Consider the following 21416-nt stretch of genomic DNA (forward strand, 5'->3'; position numbering starts at 1 on the left):
TGACAATCGGATACACTGGCATTTGTTTGATATATTTGACGTATAGCCTATAAATGGGTAAATATAGATAAGATGGTTTAAATATATTACCACTTCACTATCCAGTGCATTCATACACTTTATAACACGCAAGTGAAATTTGAAGAAGGGGAAACTATAAAAATAGATTAGGGCACGATTACTGCCTCAGGTTCAGTACACTGACTTGTTCCCATGCTCTGTGCACACAACAGCAAATGGGAAATATTGATATGTACATTCAAACAGACAATAACAATATAAACTGCTTTAACAACTCAGTGTAAACAATAATATGCCACTCATAATAAGATGTTAATACCTCAGCCATTTATTTGTTAAACATAAGAAAGAAGGGACTTCTCCAAGGTAAGAAAAATAACATTGCAATTTAAAATCAAGTGCACTTCAACGTCTCATTCTGTAAGGGAGCCGCCCCTTCCTACTGCGTGAAGTGAGATACACCAACTCAAAAACACATCTAAAGAATCGATCTTTACTGTAAGGCTTTGGGTGGGGTGCTGTGTCTTTACTGTCGTGATGTGTTCACTGAGATGTCAGTGTCGGTGACAAATATGTAAATATACATGGATATACCCACGAACAGACAAACCCTACATCACAACAACGTCCTCCGACATCTGCACATGAACAGAAATGCAACTATGTGAAGAGATAAGACGTCGACTGTGTAATGGACTCCGGGAGGAGTCGGGCAGTGGGCTCATTTGTGCTAAAACTCCTGTTTTAAGCCGTTTATCAGAATGGGAGCGAGAAGATGATGACAGCTCTGCAGTCAGCACCTTACCTGGGCCAAACAATACTTGTAAGTAATTTCCAGTGTTTGTTCGAACGCTCTCAGGAGCGCCAGATGGATGGAGTTTATTGCATCATGGACAATTCCGATAAACCCAGACAGATGGGTTTTCCATGATGTAAGATATCGACTGTCAGCTACAGAGAGTTTAAACGTCTCAGGTTTTTGCCTACTTGAGCGCAGATGGCTGAGTTTCGCCACGCGGGACTGCAAATTTGAATGAAAATCACAGGAAGTTATTTGTAAGTCAATTTAATGTACTTTTCTGTAATAAAAAACACAGGTACCTGGCTCTATCCGAGTGATTTAACAACCCTCCCCTCCAGTCTGATCACTCGTACGGTTTCAAACAAGCACTATGAATGAGATACAATTATAGTCTGGCCCAGGTCTGACTTCCATTACAGGTGGCTGGTCCTAAAACAACATGGATAATGACATAGTTAGCTGGAGAAGTAGGTCACAATCACACTTTCGTGGACAATTTCAAAGTTTCCAACTGTACAAAAAATATCATTTTTTATTAGCAGAGCAAAATAACTAAACCTATAATCCTCTTAAGTCCTTGTAAAAGGACAAATCTAAATAAAAATAAATTAAATTTTACTTTGAGGAGAAAAGAAATGAGAAAAAAATCTTATATCTGCAATTTCAACTCTCTAAATCCAATATCAAACATTGTCCTATCTGTATAGTGTAATATAGGCCAGTTACATAAAAATGCAGCAATCCACAATTGCCTTAGTGCGTGTTACATACTCAGTATATATAACAATATACATCAATGGCATTTCACATTTGACATTCTCGATAATACATAAGGTACTGTACCTGGAGTATAACCCACAAACTGATGCTGGTACCTTGTTAAACAAAACAAAGCAAAATTTCCTTATATTGACATTACATTTCACATTTAGGAAGAAAATTTTAGTGGCAGAAAACATGGGGTTGGATTGTAACTACTTGTAACGTCATGGGTTGTAATCACCAACGAGCAATTAGCAATTAACAAAGAAACTTGTGCAAACCACTAGATTCGTTGAACAGCAGGTGGCAGTGTTTATCTGTTACTCAATGCATAAAAGAGTGTTGAGCTGGCAGTGTAGCCATGATGGAAGCTTCTCTCTTTGTCCCAAAAAAAAAAAAGTTATAGAATTCTGTGATTTGACAGAAAACTTCCATGGTGGCTAATTTGGCTTCCACAGAGTGTTTGTCAGACCCTTTCTCAGGAGCCAGAACTGCCAATGATTTAATCAATAAGCAGGTTGGTGCAGGCAGTTGATGCTATAAAGTACATACCCTCATCCTGGACCGATCTGAGGAATTTTACCCCAGTAATTCCCAAATTTAAAGACATGTAAAACTAAAACAAGAAGTACTAAACAGTGTCAGAAGGAGGGCAGTATTGTAGAGCAGATGCAAATATTCATATGAGCGAAACCCCAGTCCATGTATATGACGACAAAGCCAATCAGAAACGTGGCTTGTGGGTCACTTGGCACAATCTTGGTGTATAATGTAGTTGTCAGTGTGAGGGCACAGAGGTAAGCGGTTCTCTGTCTGTAGAGTACAGTAGATTCTTTGTTTAACAGGGCCATTCATTGTTGTGTGGTTTGGGGTTCATGATGAGGTGGTGGGAAAGTAGAGTGCTACACATGCGCTAAGCTGAACTTGAAAATGGTCTCAAATTTGAACCACTGCACCCGATTCATCTTGCCAGACATTTCGGGACTCCCACACGAGGAAGCAGTGTGTGGCAAGATCAAACTGAGCGTTTGTAACTTTACAGATTTTAACTTTACATTTTCAAGTGTGTGAGATGACAAAATGACAGAGGAAAGTGGGGTGTGTGTGGGGGGGGGGTCAGAGTGGACAGGAACAACAAGCACCGAGCCAGAAACACAACAGCAACCTTGTGATGTCCCCCATGAGAAACATCACAACTGCTCTCATGTTCTCACGCAGGAAGGTTTGCCCTCGACTCCAACTCCCTGTGATAATATCCCCTTCTCTGACTTTTCCTCTCGGCCAATAATGAGTCAGAGGCTGCAGCAACACTGGACACTTCAATGCATGTCTTGAGATTTTATGTTAAGATTGTATTTTATATGATCTGATTGCTGTATAAACACGGGCTAAAAATGGTTCCTCTGGCTCTATTTATGTTCATTTTAGTCTGTCCTACTTTTTCTCGAAGACCCTTCACATTGATTATGAACACATTTGGCTGGTTTGCTTCCAAATTATGCGGAACTGCAATTATAGTACAGCTTTGGACAAGGAATACAATTCATTATCAGATGATCTGACAACTGTTTCCTGGAATAGTTTTGTCTATAAACATCAGAAAAAAGTGAAAATGAGCATCATAATTTCCCAGAAGTGATGTCTACAGACAGCAACAAACCACAGGATGTGTAACTTTCTGTAACGTACTGTAAGACATCTACACACTGGAGAAGCTTGAGTCAACATGTTTTTGGTGTTTATACTTGAAAAATTATTTTAACGATTTATCAATCATCAAAATACTTCAGTTGCTGATTAATTAAATGTTGATTGACTAAACAATTAATGGATTAATCATTAACTATCTATATCTGATTGTAGTGTATGCAAGATTCTTTTCTGCATTCACACACAGGGCCAAATGAAAAAATTAAAAATTAAACATTGTAGAAAAGCAGATGTCCCTGTGTTATTTGATAATAAAGCAGGTCTAGGTTCTATATTAATAAGTCTCAAAGCTTCAGTCCACAGAGAAATGCACACAGCCTGTATTCAGAAACTGAGCCTTAAAACAAGCTGTCAGGACTTCTGTAACTTTGTGATGTCACAACAAAGTAGTCACCGCTCTCAGCCATTCCTTGTGCCTGGCCCAACCTGAACCCACCCTCCAGCCTTGCAGGATTCGTCATACCCAATTCACAGAAAGATAATAAAGTGAAATAAATGGGGGAAAAAAATCACAGAAGAATAGAAAACCTGTGTTAAAATTACAGCTGCTTTCACTTTCTTTTCCTGTAGGTGGCAGAGGTCGACACATGTTAACAGGTCAACAATGACAGAACAGCTCCCCCCGGTGGACTGTTTGCAGCCTGTTACACTGTGAGTGAGTTTAAAAGCTGTTCTGCAGCTAAAAACATTGCATTGAAATGGAAAGTACAGCTGGAGAATCACTTCATTCTCACCCAGAGAAAAAGCCAGAAAATTTCCCACTCCTGTCAAGAAAGAAAGGACAAGCTATAAATGTTCTGAAGCACCATATGAAGAGATGAAAGCATGAGTGTAACCCCGGACGTGATGACATGTTCGCAGTGAGGTCATATGCAGGACAATCCATATGCATCTTATGCTGCCACCTGCATCTTGCTGTATATCATGAATAAATCAGCATCACCATGGCAACTTAAAACTGCACAAAACACCAGTAAACACAATGACTTCATGCCTCAGTATCCCAGCTAAGCTTGCAAAAAGAACAAAAGAAAAAGAAATAACCTGCAAGTCTTGCACAATTGTGATATGACACAATTACACAGAACATTTTACATGCACATCATATTGGAATATTAATGTACATGTAATTAACTGTGAAACAGAAAAAATGGAGCAGCTACTCTGTGATGTCATATACAAATATAACATGATATATTAGGACTTAAGACATACTGACGATACCTACACGTTATAGACACATTGCTTACATTCATATATGTCAACACTTAAATATGTATATACAGTATACATGTATATATTCATATGTATACAGATATATCAAAGGAGGAATAAATAGTGCCATTAATGAGGTGAGACAACCTAGTTTCCATTTCCCCTCTAGTGAGACTACTAACCCCCTGGACTCATGCTAACGTGCCCCAGGCTGTTTACTCTGGAGAATATGTATATCTAATGTGTGGGACATAGTGGCTGAACTTCTGAGTGCAGCGTTCAAACTGAGGAGAGCTCTGACTTTCCATCTCACACTTTCTCATCCTCACAAAATGTCTCTACAACAACTCTCTCGAAGAGCAAATCCTGGCGCAGGATTTAAAAACGCTCCGTCACTGTCCTTCCTGGCACTAGGTCTAGTTTACAGGATTATGCCTAGTGCTAAAGACAGTGTCTTTCAAAGTGTACTGTTAAACTACCGTTGCCTGTATGTAACAACTACAGCCTGAATACTCATATTTAAATGTGATTACATTCTATATATCTGATCGGGTATTGACATATATTGCAATGCTTGAGTACATACAAACAAAAAAAGGCTTTGACCCTGTGTGTGCATAAAGTCAGGCATATTAAGTTACTGTATGACACACACACACACTTAGGGGTGACACACGTGACATGTTGTGTATGGACCTCTGACAAACTGTGTTGATGAAACAGTGGTGTTGGATACTGGCCGAATGGCTGTGTCAGGGAATTGGCAGTGGACAACTCTCTGGCATGATGACTGGAACGTTCTGGTGAAAGTGGGTTTACATCCTTCTGTGTTTGACAGTTTAAAACTGAAGGCCTCTAGTTTGAAGGTGGTGAACTGGCACAAACTGCTTTTACCACCCCGATACGACTGCCGTGCCGTGTGTGGTTGGATGGATGTGTTTACAACATAACGACGACAAATCTCTTTGCTATTTAACTGGAGATCCTTGTGGTAGGGTGCACAGATCGAGAGTGTGTTCACAGTTAGCAAACATTCAGACCAAAAACAGGCCTTAAAGGAAGAATATGTATTTACACATAGAGCTGAGCTATGTGCAGAAAAAAAAACATATTGTGTTTATTTTGGCAGATTAACTAAATGTACTTAGTCTTGTGTGGAGGCTAATTGAGCTCCATGCCAAACTAAAACACATATTTAGCTCTTCTGAACAACATGGCGGCTACATGAGATACCCACGCAGCTCGTTATTTTTAATTAGCTCGACCTTTGCTGTTGTCGGCGCCGGCTTCGCTGAGTCCGCTGCTCTGTGTCAGCAACCGCTGTCAAACTAGAGGCCAGAGAGTGAAGGAACTGAAATGCTACACAGAGCTACAGCTTGCATTGCGATGCAGCAGAGTGTGAATTTTTGTGTTTGTGCATTAGATATCCTCTCCTACGGGAAGAAGATCGTAAGGATTGGGTGGGCGAACAAAAGTCTGAGGGGCTTTTTAAATTTTCCTGGAATGTTTGGGATTTTTCCTCCATCCATTGTCTACAAGTTGCATCATGTGAGGCCACTGGCTTTCAATATGTAGGAGTCTATTTAAGACTCCTCCTGGCGGAGACATTGCTGACATTCCCGGCAGTGGAAAACTATGGAATGATTGTGCTATAACCTTGTATATATAACTATTTAAGGACATTTTAAAAATCAGGGCGAAAAAGTTTTCACCGTCTTAACTTGTGGGAACTGAAGGAATGCTTTAAGTAGCTCAGCTCAAAACTGACAGACATTAGAGCTCTCAGGTACTCGCAGTGAGACGTCTGCACATCTGTGCGGTTTAGAGGTAAAAAAGGGGGACGAGGGATTTGTTTGTGTTACGTATTTGAGATCACACTCTTTGTAGGAGCAGGGAGAGGACTGACAGATGTCCCCTTCCGGAGCAGCAGAGACGTGGACTAAAGATTCGAAAGAAAACATCATGTATATGTGTGTGAGATTGTGTGTGTGTGTGTGCATGAGGAATAATTATCTACACAGATAAATGCATGTATGTTTGAGTTTCAGAATACCCCTGGTGTGTCAGATGGGTGCTGGTTTAGTCTGGGTGGGGTCAGTCTCCGAGAGCAGCTGAAGCCCGTGAAAGGCATGATGGGAGGAGACAGAGGGCAGAGGGTCTCTTAATGTCATTTGGTCTTTAGTTTTCCCACCTCCCCGTTCAGCTTGCCCTCCTTTGCCAGCTTCTCGTTCAGTTGGCACAGTTGGCGAAGGAAGCCGTCGTTGGGACCGATCTCTCTCTTATGCCTCACCGTGGCCACCGCCTGCCGGGCATCCATTTTATGGCGCAGCATGAGGTAAGCAACGACCATGGTAGGGGAGCGGCTGTAGCCTTCTCTGCAGTGTACATACACCTTTCCTGTAGGAAACCAAAATGAGTGCTGTGTATAGTGCAAGGCTGGATTTACAGAATAACAAAAACCATGTGCCACAGAAAAATGCTGAGTCTTATGAGTCAGATTAAAGGAAAAGTATGTACTATACATATTAGTGTCAACAAATCCCACAGGAACACACATCTACGGTTCTCTCTGATGTTAGTATATCCTGCCTGTGGCTCTTTAATCTAAACCCATTCACTCCTATTGAATGACTTAAATCTCTAAAAAGAGCTTAAGAATCTATACTTTTATTTTGAAAAAAGGTTAAATGATCCCCTAAAACAGCTGAACACTGGAGTTATTAGCAAACATTACACCAACATGAATTAAGAGTGAATTTGTTGTGGACTATTTTCAGCTGTGGATTGATACACATTGATGATTCAGTGCAACATCGACCCTTCTGACACAACAGTGTGTCAATAGGATCAATTCAATATTGGTTTTGTTGAAAGAAAAATAAAAATAAAAGAATAGAAAAATACTGAACATCACAAAGACATCTTTCAAGAAATATGAGTACTTCATATGTTTTAAATGCATTTTTTATTTTTATTTCTCTGAAAGTATAAATCACACTCAATCTAAAAATATATGTATCACATCTGTGTGTTCACATTTGTCTGATAACTGAACAATTATACATGGAATCATGATTAGAACTAGGAACATTAGTGTTTTATTTCACTGTGTCTTTAAAGGAGCATATATATGTTATATATATATATATATATATATATATATATAAATTAAATGTTAAATGTTGAGGGTAATGCGAAAAAACAAGGATTTCTACTCTATTGGGAGCTTTTTACTTTAAGACTTTGGCTGGAACAAGAAGGAGGAGGAAAAATGAGGAAAGAAAGAAGAAACAAATTAACAAAAGAAAACTAGAGAGAAGAGTTGCTGGGGAACATATGCGGAGAATAAACTTGCCTAGCGAAGCATCTTCTGCGCCAGGAGATGCAAATATAAGACCTGACCTCTGCTGCAGACTCGGCAAAGTCAGTCATCTTCACTGCACCTGAATCCTACAGGGATCCCTCCTGCTGCATACTGCAAAGAACCTGTGCTCTGTGTGCACACAGGACACACATGTGCCCTCTGTCCTATATTTGTACCCTCAGCCCTGTTTGTCGTTGTTGTGCGTTCACTTCTAAGATGTGTCTCTATCTAACTTTAAACATTCATTACAGACTGGCCAAAACCCCAGGAGGGATTTAGCTCGGCAGCCCTCACAGAGCAGCTGATGTGCCGGGCTCCGGTCAGATCTGCAGATTCTGCACTTTATTTGAAACCCAACACCACTGTGTCCCTCTCTTAGTGTTATCCCCCAACATCTCTCTCCTCTGTTGTACAATCTCTTTCTACCCTCTCCTCCTCTGTACTCCACCCAGAGCAGTGTTCTGCCAATGAAATGACCTCTTCAATACCTAATCACCCTGCCTGCCACAGATCAATGTTGACTCGCCTGTATCCTCTTGTTAGACACAGAATCTATGGCCCACGACTTCACTCATTTTCTCACTCCAGCTCACTATTTTCCAGATTTTCCTCTCTTTCTTCTCTTCCTTTCTTCACACTCATGCATTAACTCACTCTTTCTCATACCAGTTGAAGGATTCAGCGTCTTCTCTTCCCGTGTTTCCGGTCTTTATTTCTTCTTCTACCATCAAATGATCGACTGATTTAATGTGTAGATGGAAAAATGCAGAATGAGCTTGTAAACATGGCCGCTTACTGTAACCTTATGTTATCGATGTTGCAGACCCATAGGAACGATGCATCAATGCAGCTCCTCATTAGAATTATGAACCTATGACCTTTGCAGAGCTGACAGCTGGGGGGTGGGGGGGGTCAGAAAATGTCAAAGATAATGTTTCACATAAGACAATGTCAGACTACACCAATACCAGGCAGCAGGCAGAGGTGAGATGCTTTCTCCTATTTCTGCTCCTCCTCCATCATCCTCATCCTATCCTCCCTCCTTCTCCTCTTGTTACAGTCGCTCTTCCCTCCACCTTTTAACAAACTGCTTGAGAATGCAGATGCTTTTCTGTGTCAAAGCTGACAATAAATACATGCCATAAAATACAGGGTGCAGCACACTAATTAGACACATCCACCATATGCAGTGACAAATTGACTAAATTTAGATGCAGCTTTGGGAGGGCTGGGAAAAGATTTTTTTTTGTGCGTTGGAGGGGGGCTGAAGTCTCCTGGGACGGAGTGTTTCCACAATCTGAATAACCTGCTACAGAATATTTAGATTTATCAAACAGCTGTTTTAAGACTCATTTCCCTTGTGATTTCTAATTTCATTGCACTCCCCGTTTTATTCTCTCACAGTACAAAAGTGCCAAAGCACCTGTTTAAAATAACTAAGCTATTCTAGAAAAAAAGAGGTGAACTGAGCTTTTGTGCAACAGGTGCATGAGATGCTTTGACAATGTTGACGTCCAGGGACATGATCTGATAATGGAATATGGAGCAGGGCTCAGGAGTGTGTCAGATTTAGTCTGAGATGCTCAGGGCCGTCATAATCATCTCCTGTCTTCACTTTAAGATCCACAGCACTGAAGCATTTTGTAATTGACTCTTTCAAAAAATGCGTAAATGTCGTCTTCTTTTATTAAGAAGCCAAGAGGAGCTTGTTTTCATGTCTCAGTGAAAGGGATTCTGTTTCCCTTTGAGCTCTTCTACCATTAAAAAATAAAATCACAGTTCTCTGTGGGTTTTAGGTGCATTTAGATGCCCTGATCTGGTCATTTCTGCTGTATTGATACTGACGACATTCCTGAAATACCATCAAGAGTCTACTAGCTTCTACCAGTCGAGTTCACCTGTCACACTGTGAGAGTGATGCGTGATGCAGAAGGAAACAACCTGCTGTACGTGTGATCAAAGGTCATTTTAAGCTTTTCTAAAACTTAATTTATTAAAAAAAACTCTTATGCTTTCCTGAGTTCTCCTTTTCCTATAATGTTATATCATTTTTAGTGCATGTAAAGGTACACGGCAAAAGGAGAGTACCTCTGTCTGGGCAAAACCCACTTTTTTTAGGCTATTTGCACAAATGCATTTGATCCAATGTTACATTGTATTGGGAGCGTGGCCCCATGCTTCAAAATCCGTGCACTGTTTAACGCTGGATTTTCTCAAGGGTTATTTCTGAAGGATGACGCAGTTCTCGCCAAATGAAAGTCTCACGCTTACAACCTGTAAGTCTGCATTGTTTCTGGATTACTTGTGACCTGGTGCTTAAACTTTTTTCAACATTGACATGCTCTACCTCCTAAGCTCCAATACATTATCCATAATTTAACCACTCAGTTAATTTTTCAGTAACTATGAGCACAAACCTTTAATTAATTTAGATTTACCAGCGACATAAACCAGCAAGATGGCGTAGCGGTGGCAACTCCCTACCTTTGAAGCGGTCCAGAAGTCCAACTGTCTCCATTCCTCAATTATGTGTATTCATTTCATCCATAATCCAAAGGGTTTTTTCGTAAAGTATTACAAGTTATAAATATTGTCATGTGAAGCCCACTAAAGGGCCATTAACGTTGAAGCATGTGAGATGTGTTTCTCTGCGCTAATGCAAGCTGCAGTTGCTAGCATGTCCAGTGAACTACAACTTACCAACTTACAAAGCCAAGGAGCTCGTGATTAGCAAAGTACATTAGTTTTCAGGTCACAGGTTAAGTTTAAAAAACAACCCCAGTCACATCTTGCACATTAACTTTGTGATAGCTGATCCTGGATAGGCTCAGACTCTAATGCTTGTTCCTGCTTTCTATCAGATTTGGGGACATTCACACCTCAGCAGCCTCATCCTCAAAGTCTTTTCTCTTTAAACATTAAAAGTGAAAACATAAGGGGTACCAACTATATCTATGCCAAGAGCTTTTACTAGACTAACTAGCTCTAAATTGCAAAATAAAACAATGCTTCTTTCTCATTTCCATGTCTTCTGTATGGATCATCAGCTGGTGAAGGTGCTGACTTTTTGCCTGGGACACACAGCTTTTTATGAAGCCATCAAGTGCATATTTAAAGCTCCTTTTACAGGATCCTCATTTTAAAACGAGTCAGCTGGAAACATTAAAAAGTCAGCCAGAGATTTTTTAATGTTTTAAACCAACTCTTGAAGCTAATATTACCTTAAATAGCTTACTAGCTACAACTGATAAAATCTGACATCAAGAACCCAAAGAAGGAAGTCTGCTCCATTCAGTAGATCATTCCACTTTATCAATATAATGCCTGATACATCACACTGATGTATGGTGTATAATGCATCATTTTGATATTGGTCAAAATACCAATTTACAATACAGATATTAAAGAGAATCATTGCTCAGTGTGAATAAACTCTCCAGTCGTGCAGCCGTAAGTAGAAAAGGAAAAAACAGAATAGAACAGAACATGGCTGGAACTGAGCGTCATCTCAGACGCAGTTAAAAATCTCCTCACACTTCAAAGTACACTCACCTTTTCCATTATTGTGTGCTAGGGCTTTGTCGATAAAATCAGCCCCCTCCTCAAAGAAGGCACTGAGGTCAAACTGTTCGGTGTCATTGGCCTGGATGCCATGGTACGTGATGCCCGTGCCGGTGTAGAACTCCGCACTGGTGTTGACGTGCATGAAGGAGGTGCCCTCGGCCACGTTGAGGACGTGCGTCACCCCGAGTTTCTGCAGGCGCATCGCATTCTGCGCCACAAACCTGGGTAAAGCGAAAATTAGGGTCATGATCTGAGCTGAAAAATACATACATTTAATCACTGTTGATAACTGTGACAGGTCTGCGGCACTGAAACGAAGTTTGTACGCTCGTATTAACCTACAGAGTGCTTCTGTTGATGGTGTTTGTTCCCTCACAACACAAAATGATGAGCACACAGCAGCAGAAAAAGACATCTGGGACAAATAACAGCACTAATAATAACACCTGACAGATACTTCTTTGTCAGGGATGCAGCGTGTCAGCACAGTTCAAGTGAAATTACAACAATATAGGTTTCATCTTTCACAACAACTCTGCATGCATTTTAGTCAACTCTGTGCTGGCAGCATCACAAGCATCTCTTGATACAAAAGCCAGATATTGCAAGTCCACTGGGTGGTGTTAATGCATATTGTTGCTTACAGTTGTGACAAAAAGTGAGTGAGTGTCGAGGTCCCAAAGGTGACCTCTGAAATCCTATGCACACTCACACAGGTGTTTCCACTTGTTCTGGTTGATTAGACCTCAGCTCAGGTTGGAGTTGAGCAAAGCTGAGCTCGTTCATTTTATTATTCACACCTGTGCTTTTCCCCCACGGAGAGATGTCAAAGTGTCTTCTGTGAAAAAGGCCTATAAAAGTGATAAAAGTGTTTTCTGTCCTGATATAACAGTTGCAAGTGTGAGTGGGGGGAGCTGTAAATCTGTATACGCCCACACAGTCCTGAGAGGAGGCCTAATGAGGGGAAATAAGTCAAAGCTGTACAGTAGGTGGACTCTGAGAGTGCAGAGGCTTTCAAACTGATAACAGAGGAAAAACTGCAGCCACAGAGTATTTAGCTGTTCTGTTAGATAAATAACGTAAAAGGCCGACAAGTTAATTTTCTGTTGCTTCACTAAACAGTTAATAATTTCGGCTCTAATAGTCTGCTCATGTATGTATCCATGCACATAAATATGCCAATTATATACATTTTTATTCATATAACCAACGGTCTTAGTTGCATTTGGCTAATCTACTGGTATGAGCACAATTAAGACTGGCCTAACACTACAGACCAGTCTGAAATATCTTTGTGAAACTGGCCCCTGGTCCGGTGTGGATCAACCTTACTGTCCTACACAGAGGCCGGATCTCAACCCCATCTAACAGCTTTGGGATGAACTGGAACACACCTGATTGTTGGACCTCACTAAACAAATCCCTGCAGCCAGGTTCTGAAATCTGAAAGAAAGTAGTTGAATTCAGTGGAGCACAATCATAGCTGGTAGTTATGTCCTATTTCTAAGAGGTGTGTACAGAGAAGAGCTCAGTGACCTGGACAGAGGAACTACAGTCTACTCATGTAGGACAAATGAGATGAGGAAGAAGAAGAAGGAGGCAGGAAGAGAAAAGGGGAACAGTGTAAGCAGGGGAAGCAATGGAAGTTAAAGAGACAGAGAAATGAAACTGGGGAACAAAAAAAAACAATGCCATGGAAACATTAACTCATTTCAAGCAGGACTAGAGACAGAAAGAGATGTCTGAAGGCCAGCTCCACTCCAACAGCTTCGCCTCCATCTCCACCCACTCTTCCAGGAAACAATAAATCTCTTGCTAATAAACTTGTCTTCAAGAACCACAATGCTGCATATTAGGCCTATAGCATACAGAGCAAACACACCCATACAGCTAACAAACCATAACAAAGGAATACAGGGTCTGCCTGGCTGAATGCCTGCGTCCACTGTTACGATCCAACCTGGCCAAAGGCACTGCCCATTGATTCTGAGTTTTTGGAAACATTTAGCATCACTAATTAGCTCAATAGAATATGTGTTTATGTCTGTACTCTAGTTATTTAACACCTCCCCACTTCAACTATTAAATGCAACAAAAATACTGAAAAGAGGGATCAGTTATGTTATAAAACATGCACAAAACTGGAATTATCACAGCTGTGTTTACCAGTATAATGGTAAAGTTATGGTATAAGCAAATACACATTCTTCTCAATTCTACAAAAGTATCTCCTCTATATTTTCTTTACTTTTATCCAGACCCCAGAAGCATAAATCTTCCTGTAAAACGCTCTGCCCTGACAGCGCCGTCTGCTTTGATTGCAATATCTGCTTACAGTCAATATGAAGCTGGCGAGGCGAGGCTAGGTGACCCTGGACTGCTCCCTAGAGGTGGTGGCTGTGAAGCCCCCTCCTGCAAGAACTAATAAAAAATGTCCTCGCTGCCACCATTTTGCTTTACAGCCAGAGGAGAAGAGATGAAGCAGCCCATCTGCCGGTGTGTCAGCTGCAGGGCACAGACTGTGAGGCTGTGACAAGGACTCAAACCCACATATGTTTCCGCTTTTGATTCAGACCATGTTTGTATACAGTATATTTAGACTAAGTGTAAGCTTGTGTGCATAAATGATTGAATACATGCTCACAAGTGCAGTATGAGCACTTAAACAACAATGCAGGTGCAAAGTACGTAATGTTGAAGCACGTGCAAATGTGGGTGTAAATGACAAGCGCCAATGTGAGCAGCACTGTTCACATTTACTGTACGTCCGCCCAACACAATGCAGAGGAACTGTGGGTTCAATCGAGTTCACAGCCAATGGCTCTCTTCCTACTTACCTGGCCTGTCCCTGCCTCCTCACCCTGGGATCTGCAGTCCCACAACATCCATTATTAAAGACCAGCTTCACAAAGAGCCAAAGTGTTCCTCAAAGCAAACAACCGCACCTTAAGTCCGTCCCTGAGCTGCACGTCGCGGTTTCAGAGTGCTGACTACTACTGATCTCAAAACAGTGCAGGGAGTTTGAGTTTGGAAAATACAGTTATAATCCATTTAGGGATGGGAACATTTGACTGACTTTAGCACAAGTGCTGTGCTAGTCAAAGTCTTGTTTCTTTAAATTGCCCAATAATAAACATTTTAAACCTGAACTGGGTTATTTCGGTGGTGCTGGTTCATCTGAACGGGCCCGAATCTGCAGACTGCACATACAGAAAGGAAAAACTAAATAAATAAGTGGGGAGACATAACAAATACGGATGTGTGTATGTATATTCACAGCTCTGAGCCTCTCTTCTGATTGGCTTACTGTTTTCTGGATGATTGCGTTTCATGATTTCAGGTAAACACTCAGAGAAACCAAATCCTGCAAGGCTGGATGGTGGGTCTGAGTGGGGTGGGCTTGGGGCACAGCTGAAGACTGTGACTGCTTTATTGTGACATCACAAAGTTACAGAAGTCCCAACAGCCCTTTCTAAGGCTCAGTTTCTGAATATGGGCATGTATGCATGATTGCTTTGATGCTTTAATATAGAACCTAGACCCGCTTTATAATCAAAAAAGACACAGACGTCTTACTTTATATACTATTCAACCTTTTAACTTGTCTTTAATATTTAATGTTATAGAAATAATTAGGTTTAAACCTGAGTTTCAGTCTTTTCACACCAAATATTCATCATGGGTTATGAAAATATTCTGTTTTCTGAACTAAATGAACAATTATTAACTATATTTAACTGTGTCATGATGTGAAAATTATATTTAACTGTGTCATGACCTGAAAATTATAGCACTTTACAGTTAAACTACATACTGGGGCCTTAAAATGGTTAATATCCCCAATTCCCGAGAGATCTTATGACTCATAATTGGGATTGAGCCCATTAACCATTTGCATTTTGTAAGTTTAATGAATATTTTCAAGGACAGATCTTTTTCTTATTTGTAATGCAATAAAAGTCTCTGTACTGCACCATACTGTATCATTGTGTTAATCAGTGCATTTGTTTTGATCTTAGTTTCCCAGCCAACTACACAATTTAAGTTGTAACAAGGTAAAACTAATAAGATACATCAGCAAAAAGGCTTAGTGGGTCCCAGTGGTGGAAACAGTGGACAAGGCGCAGGCTTTAATCAACAATCAATACCAGTTCGTCCTGCCCGAGCCATTTGTAATATCTGATTACTTTACCCTGCCCTCTCAACTTGCTTGGACAGTCTGTGATATATTCTGATATTAAAATAGTTCACTAATGGCCTTTGAAAAGAGAGAGCAAAGCAAAATGCTACTCTAGATGATTACCAAAAACCCTGTTCTTCCTAATCAGTGAACATAATTTCTTCATCAGAGATCAAAACCTCTTCCTCAAAAGAAATAATGAAGCAGAGGGCACACTGGAGTCTGCGTGTGATGGGCTTCAGCTGTGCACAGGACTGCCAGCGCTTTGTTTGGAGACTTGGCCGGGCAGATTGGCATATTCACATTGATTTTGTTGTAGCTCTGAGGTACAGTAATGTGCTTGTATTTTGTCCCGCTCGCCCTCCTCCACCACTCTGTTGGCAGCGGCTGCAGCCAAATGATGGACTGCACAGAGACAGTTTCTCATGGGGCATCCCTGGATAGGCTCTCCACCATGAATCTATAAGTGAGATTAAGAGCTGCTCTGTAAAAGCTTTTATTACATTACAACTCAGCAGAATACATCTGAAAATTACATTTTCGATAACTGTTCTTCACTGGATGTTCCGACAAGTTTGACACTCGAAACCTGAAAAGGATTTCTGATATTTGTGCAATTTGGGTGTTTTTGTTTTGCACTGCTACAAACCTGAGAGACTGCCGAGGATCACTTTGCTGAGTGTGTTCTGTATTTTTGATCTTAGTTGTGAGTGTCCCATGCACTATATTAAGGAGTCTTTGGATGATCAGGACGCTCATTGCATCAGTTGTAAATAAATAAAATAAAAAATTAGTGTAAAGTTAGAATAGTTATAAGAGAGTTCGTTCAGGAAAATGTTATTTTATCAGAGCTACGGCAATAAATCTTACACTGTAAGATGTCCTATTTAGAAAGTATCTTAATCACAATTTAAAATAAGAACAAACTTCAAGAATCTGAATAAAGATTATGTTGTCTGTTTATGCAAAAGAAAATACCAGAGTTGCAACGATTAGTCAATTATTTGATTAGTCATTTGCAGAAAATGAATCTTGAATGCTTTGAGAAGTGATTAATCATTCATCATAATTTTTTAAAGAATGGCAAAAAAAAAAAATCCCTTTCTCCTTTTTATATAATTGTAAATTAAATATTTTTGGACAGTTGATCAGGCAATAAGAGACATTTAATGAGAAAATGTTTGTCAATCTTTTTACATTTTATTAACCAAACAATTAATTTAATCATTTCACAAAATAATCAGTAGATTAAAGATTAAAATAATTACAGCCTTAAAAAAAAAATTACTCTCAGCTGATGTATCTTTACCTCGCAAATATTGATATTGATATCATCTTAAAAATACAGTATTGATTGGCCTATACATCATATAATTAAAGTCGAAGTCTGACTGAGCTTTTAATGCCGACTTTTTGAAGATTCAACACAATGGGCACGTTTTGGTTATTACTAAAAAGGACTGAGGTTCAGACCTGGTGCCAAGTTTTCATAATGGATTGTTTATTTTTATTGGAAAGTGTATCATCTACTGACCGACTATACCAACAGTAAGAACTGAGTACTGATGTGTATTTCTTCATCGCATTGTCATGCAAGCAGATTATACATTTCAAACGCAATCTGTTCATATGAGTGCAGGAGGTACCAGGAAATGGCTTCACTGTAACACCAAGCTGTAAATTCCTGAGGAGTCGGCATGTTCATGACAACGCCAATAGCACCCAGTCAACCAACAACCATGGATTTATGGTCCGGGCTCTGCCCTGTTTAATATACATATACAGTACACCCACTGCATGTATGTGTTTGTTTGTGTGCTTGGCCTCTTTCGCAGCTTGATAAAGGTAATGAAGCTCAAATTAAATTACAAGGCAGGTATTTGTTTGTCCATTAATATGATTATACACAAAGAAAACAACGTCTTGCTACAGTGTTTTATGTTCTGCAGTAGAACATTAAAATCAGCTCTTAGATTATACCGGCCTTTAAACAGCTTTAGTAGGGGGATATCTAGTACAGCCCCATATCATGAACTCATATTACCAGACCACACATATGTTGGTACTAGCACATTGTATGTTGGCTGATTACAATACAGAAATGCCAAAAACATGATTGAGGTAATTTAGGAACAGTGTTCTCAAAGTTTGCCCCCACGAGAACACTGACAACATTTTTCTTAACTCTAAATGTCTCCGTCAGTACATGTCTCTGTTACATTTCCTTTTAGAGCTGAGACGATTAGTCGACAGATTGATTAGCTGACCGACAACATGACAAGCATTACCTTGTTCCAGCCCCTTAATGGTGTAATTGTGAGCAGTGGCTGCTTTTCTTTCTTTTATTTTATAGTAAACTGAGTATCTTTGGGTTTTGGATAAAATAAGCCATTCAAGAACATCATTGTGGGCTCTAAGAAACTGTATTTTTCACTATTTTCTGATATTTTGTAGATCAATCTGTTAATCAAGAAAATAATTGACAGATTAATTGATGGTAAATATAATTGTTAGCTGCAAATTGTTTTATCACCGAGGACAAATTAATAGTTGCTACACTCTTTGTGATGTAAACAATTATTGCTATGTCTAGAAAATAGTATGTAAAAAAAACAGTTACATTGTTATAGCCCTAATTCATTTGCCACCAAATTTATCAAAAAATATTTTAATGCATTTATGTTAAATGCAATATATCACTTTACAAATGGCTTTTACTCTAGATGTCCTGCAGGTCAAACAGTCCATTGGAGAGGTCTCTCTGATAGAAAAGGAAAGAGTCTGCTGAGGAGGATTTTCTACAACCTGGCAACCCAAAAGTTGTTCACATAAATAGCTTATAACTGATCTACAAAGCACCTGTAACTGATGTTTTAATCATTATAAATCGACTAATCAGGTGCCTCATTTAGCCCCTGCTTCACATTTAGGTCCTAAAGGTGTAGACTTCAGCTTTGCCTCACTACATTTCTAAATTATATAAGAGCGTGTTGGCACTCACGACTGCAAAATGCACTTTGCTCTTTGTTCTGCAGGAGATCGCCCGTTGTCCATGACTCAAAACAAAGACCGCTTTTTGTTTTCCGTGCATGTGATGATTGTTGTGGCTCTGCAGCTCAGCAGAGGGGAGCGGCTTGATGAGGACCTGATTACAGGGCAGAGATACTAATGATGGAGGGATGCATCTCTTTGTGTCGTCCTTCACATCTAAATCCCAATTATTATCATTATTATTATTATTATATTATATTATATTAGCCGATGTTATGATGTTACACAACAGCCACCTGTCTGGACACCGAGAGACACCGCTGCTGCTACAGGCAGCTATTTCGAGGACAACCGGGTATTTGTTGACAACAACAGGCTGCCGCTCGGCCCACGGAGACAGCGGAATAACACGCCCGCCCTGCGTGCGACACTGTTGTCATTGTCGCGTCCGGTGGGCTCGGTGCACGGTGCACGGGGGTCGGTGCACGGTGCACGGGGGTCGGTGCACGGGGGAGTGGGCGTCTCAAATAACCTGTCGTACCTGTCGGCGTCTGACACCGGACAAATCCACTCATGTGCAGAGATGCTGACTGACTCACGCGTTACCGATGTATATCCTGGGGAAGACCTCGTTGAAGTGCTGCGTGGGCAGGCTGTAGAAGCCGCTGCCGCCGGACAGCAGCTGGTTGAGCTGCTGCACGGTCACCTCGCCGCCTGGAGCCGGGACATCAGCCGGCGGCGGCGGCTGTTTAGCGGGGCTCAGGTGTTTCTTCATGGCTCCTCTTCTAACAAAACCAAAACATTATAAAAAAATAAAAGAAAGGAAAACTACTGTTCGGTGACAGCCGGGAGCCTCGTCCTGTGATTCAGCTGCATCTCACCTCCGCCGTGCGCGCCCCTCTTCGTCTGAAAGGTGTCTGAGAGGCGGGAGCTCCACAGCGTTTACCATCGGGGTCAAGCTGAACTGCGTTTTAACAAGTAATTCCGGTCAAAACCTTCACAATAAAAGATAGAGCTAGCTATATCTATCTAGAAATGATAGGTAGATAGATAGATAGATAGATAGATAGATAGATAGATAGATAGATAGATAGATAGATAGATAGATAGATAGATTGATTGATTGACAAGTATTCAGCCACTTAAAGAGATGTACAGGGACAGAGCCTATAAATATGGTTGGATCAGGTGACGTCCTGGTCGAACTTGTGCTGGATGATTCATTAGTGTGCTTCTGATTAAACTCTCTCCGATTTCAACTCCTAACATCCTGGGATACTGGGGTCGTGACCTCCTTGTTTTTTCTTTTTAGCAAACTTGGGGTGATTTACATTATGCATTTGTGACCGTGGTTTGGTCTAAGTCCCCTACTTCCAATTAAAGGAAATCATGACACTATGGCACATAATTGTATTGATTGATCTCATATTATAGTAGTTGTGTATAGAAAAAGGTTAGTGGGATGTCAAACTATATTCATATTTACCACATACAATGCTAATTCTTCTCAATTATGTTTTGCAATCAAATACACTAAGTTGGTTTGGGGTGGTAAAGACAAACAGAAGCAGGCAATGCAGTGCTTTTATTTTAAAGACAAAATCGTACAGCTTCCGGTATTGTTCTGTGCGTTTGCGGCTCACTTGACGCAGCTGCCTTTCCCCACCACTATCTCCAGCAGACACACCCCACAGGCAGCCAGACACTCCGGGGACAGGAGCTGGTCCGGAGGGGGACAGAAGTGACACACGCCAACGAGGGAGGAAGGCGTGGTGCCTTCAAGTGCTGCTCGTAAGATGCTAAAATAAGGCCCACGTCGCTCTTTGGTAGGGTTTCATAACAAAATATGTGGCGTGAATCATAAGTACCAACATGTCCTTCCTTCATAGATCAGCTGCTTGTGGATAATTTGTGAAGATACACTATATTACTATGTTTGGAGTCCCACTAAGCCTGATGGCTGTCTGTGCAGGGTTTACAACAAGTGGTTATTTAATACTGACAAGCTTTTAAACATTCAGAATTAGGTCCCCATTGCCCTAAACTATCACCTGATTATTTATTTATTTTTGCTTATTTATTTGAAACTTTGAACTTTTACATAATCCTAATGACCCTATGTTCTGTTTGAGGTGGTGTGGGGGGTGTATGTTAAGAAATTCAACGCACAACTATCATGTTTGTGTACATCTTTAGCTGCTTTAGCAACTTAACTGGCTTTTGTTAAATTATGCCAATGAACTTGCTTTTAAGGGATGTATCAAGAAGTTTAGCCTTTCACCCGACTCTGATCATGATGGTAAAAGATCTGATAAGAAAACTGACAATAATAAAAAAAAATGGAGGTTTGTGACCACAGATGGTCTCATGATCTCTTTTGGTCTCATTACCAGAAGAAAAGAAATAAGAAAGTTAAATAAATTAAACATACCAACAAGAGAAAATAAGTGTTCAGAATAAACTTGGGTGTTATTGACAGGGTATCTGCGTTTGTGTCTGTCTGCATTAAGGCTAGTGATCAGTATTTTGGTATGGATGGGAGTGTGAGGGATGCAGTGTATGAAAATGACAATGTGATAGCTGAACAGACAAGATAAAATTTAAGCACCAATAGCAACAATAACAGTAACAATCATTATTATTATGTCACAATTCCACCTCACTACCAACTCATATATCACCTCATAAAAACAGTGATGGTCAAGTTATAGTAAAAAAAAAAATGAAACCAATTATATTTATTGCTGGAGTGAGTCATCTCCAGCATCAGTACAGTGTGTTAATGAGAAAACGTCTTCTTGGAAGCA

The 21416-nt window shown here is 40.3% G+C and overlaps 1 protein-coding gene across 1 annotated transcript; it reads right to left on the minus strand.

Moving 5' to 3' along the window:
- Window positions 1-326: 326 nt before the first annotated feature.
- On the minus strand, window positions 327-19552 carry dusp3a (dual specificity phosphatase 3a). Its single transcript, XM_071462652.1, has 3 exons — window positions 19209-19552; window positions 11427-11659; window positions 327-6907 (listed from the first exon to the last, which is right to left on the minus strand). The coding sequence occupies exons 1-3, from the start codon at window positions 19382-19384 to the stop codon at window positions 6678-6680; spliced, it is 639 nt and encodes a 212-aa protein (XP_071318753.1). The 5' UTR covers window positions 19385-19552; the 3' UTR covers window positions 327-6677.
- Between the last annotated feature and the right edge of the window lie 1864 nt (window positions 19553-21416).

Source organism: Trachinotus anak, unplaced genomic scaffold, assembly GCF_046630095.1.
Source record: "Trachinotus anak isolate AG129_WGS33_773 ecotype Australia unplaced genomic scaffold, CSIRO_AGI_Tana_v1 ptg000025l, whole genome shotgun sequence".
Lineage (NCBI taxonomy): Eukaryota > Metazoa > Chordata > Actinopteri > Carangiformes > Carangidae > Trachinotus > Trachinotus anak.

Excerpts from the sequence above, each read along its gene's own strand:
- dusp3a (XM_071462652.1), bottom strand. The coding sequence starts at position 19,384 with ATGAAGAAACACCTGAGCCCCGCTAAACAGCCGCCGCCGCCGGCTGAT. Across the intron at positions 11,660-19,208 it reads AGGATATACATCGGTAACGC|GTTTGTGGCGCAGAATGCGA; the intron begins GTGAGTCAGTCA and ends CGCTTTACCCAG. Across the intron at positions 6,908-11,426 it reads AGCACACAATAATGGAAAAG|GAAAGGTGTATGTACACTGC; the intron begins GTGAGTGTACTT and ends GGTTTCCTACAG.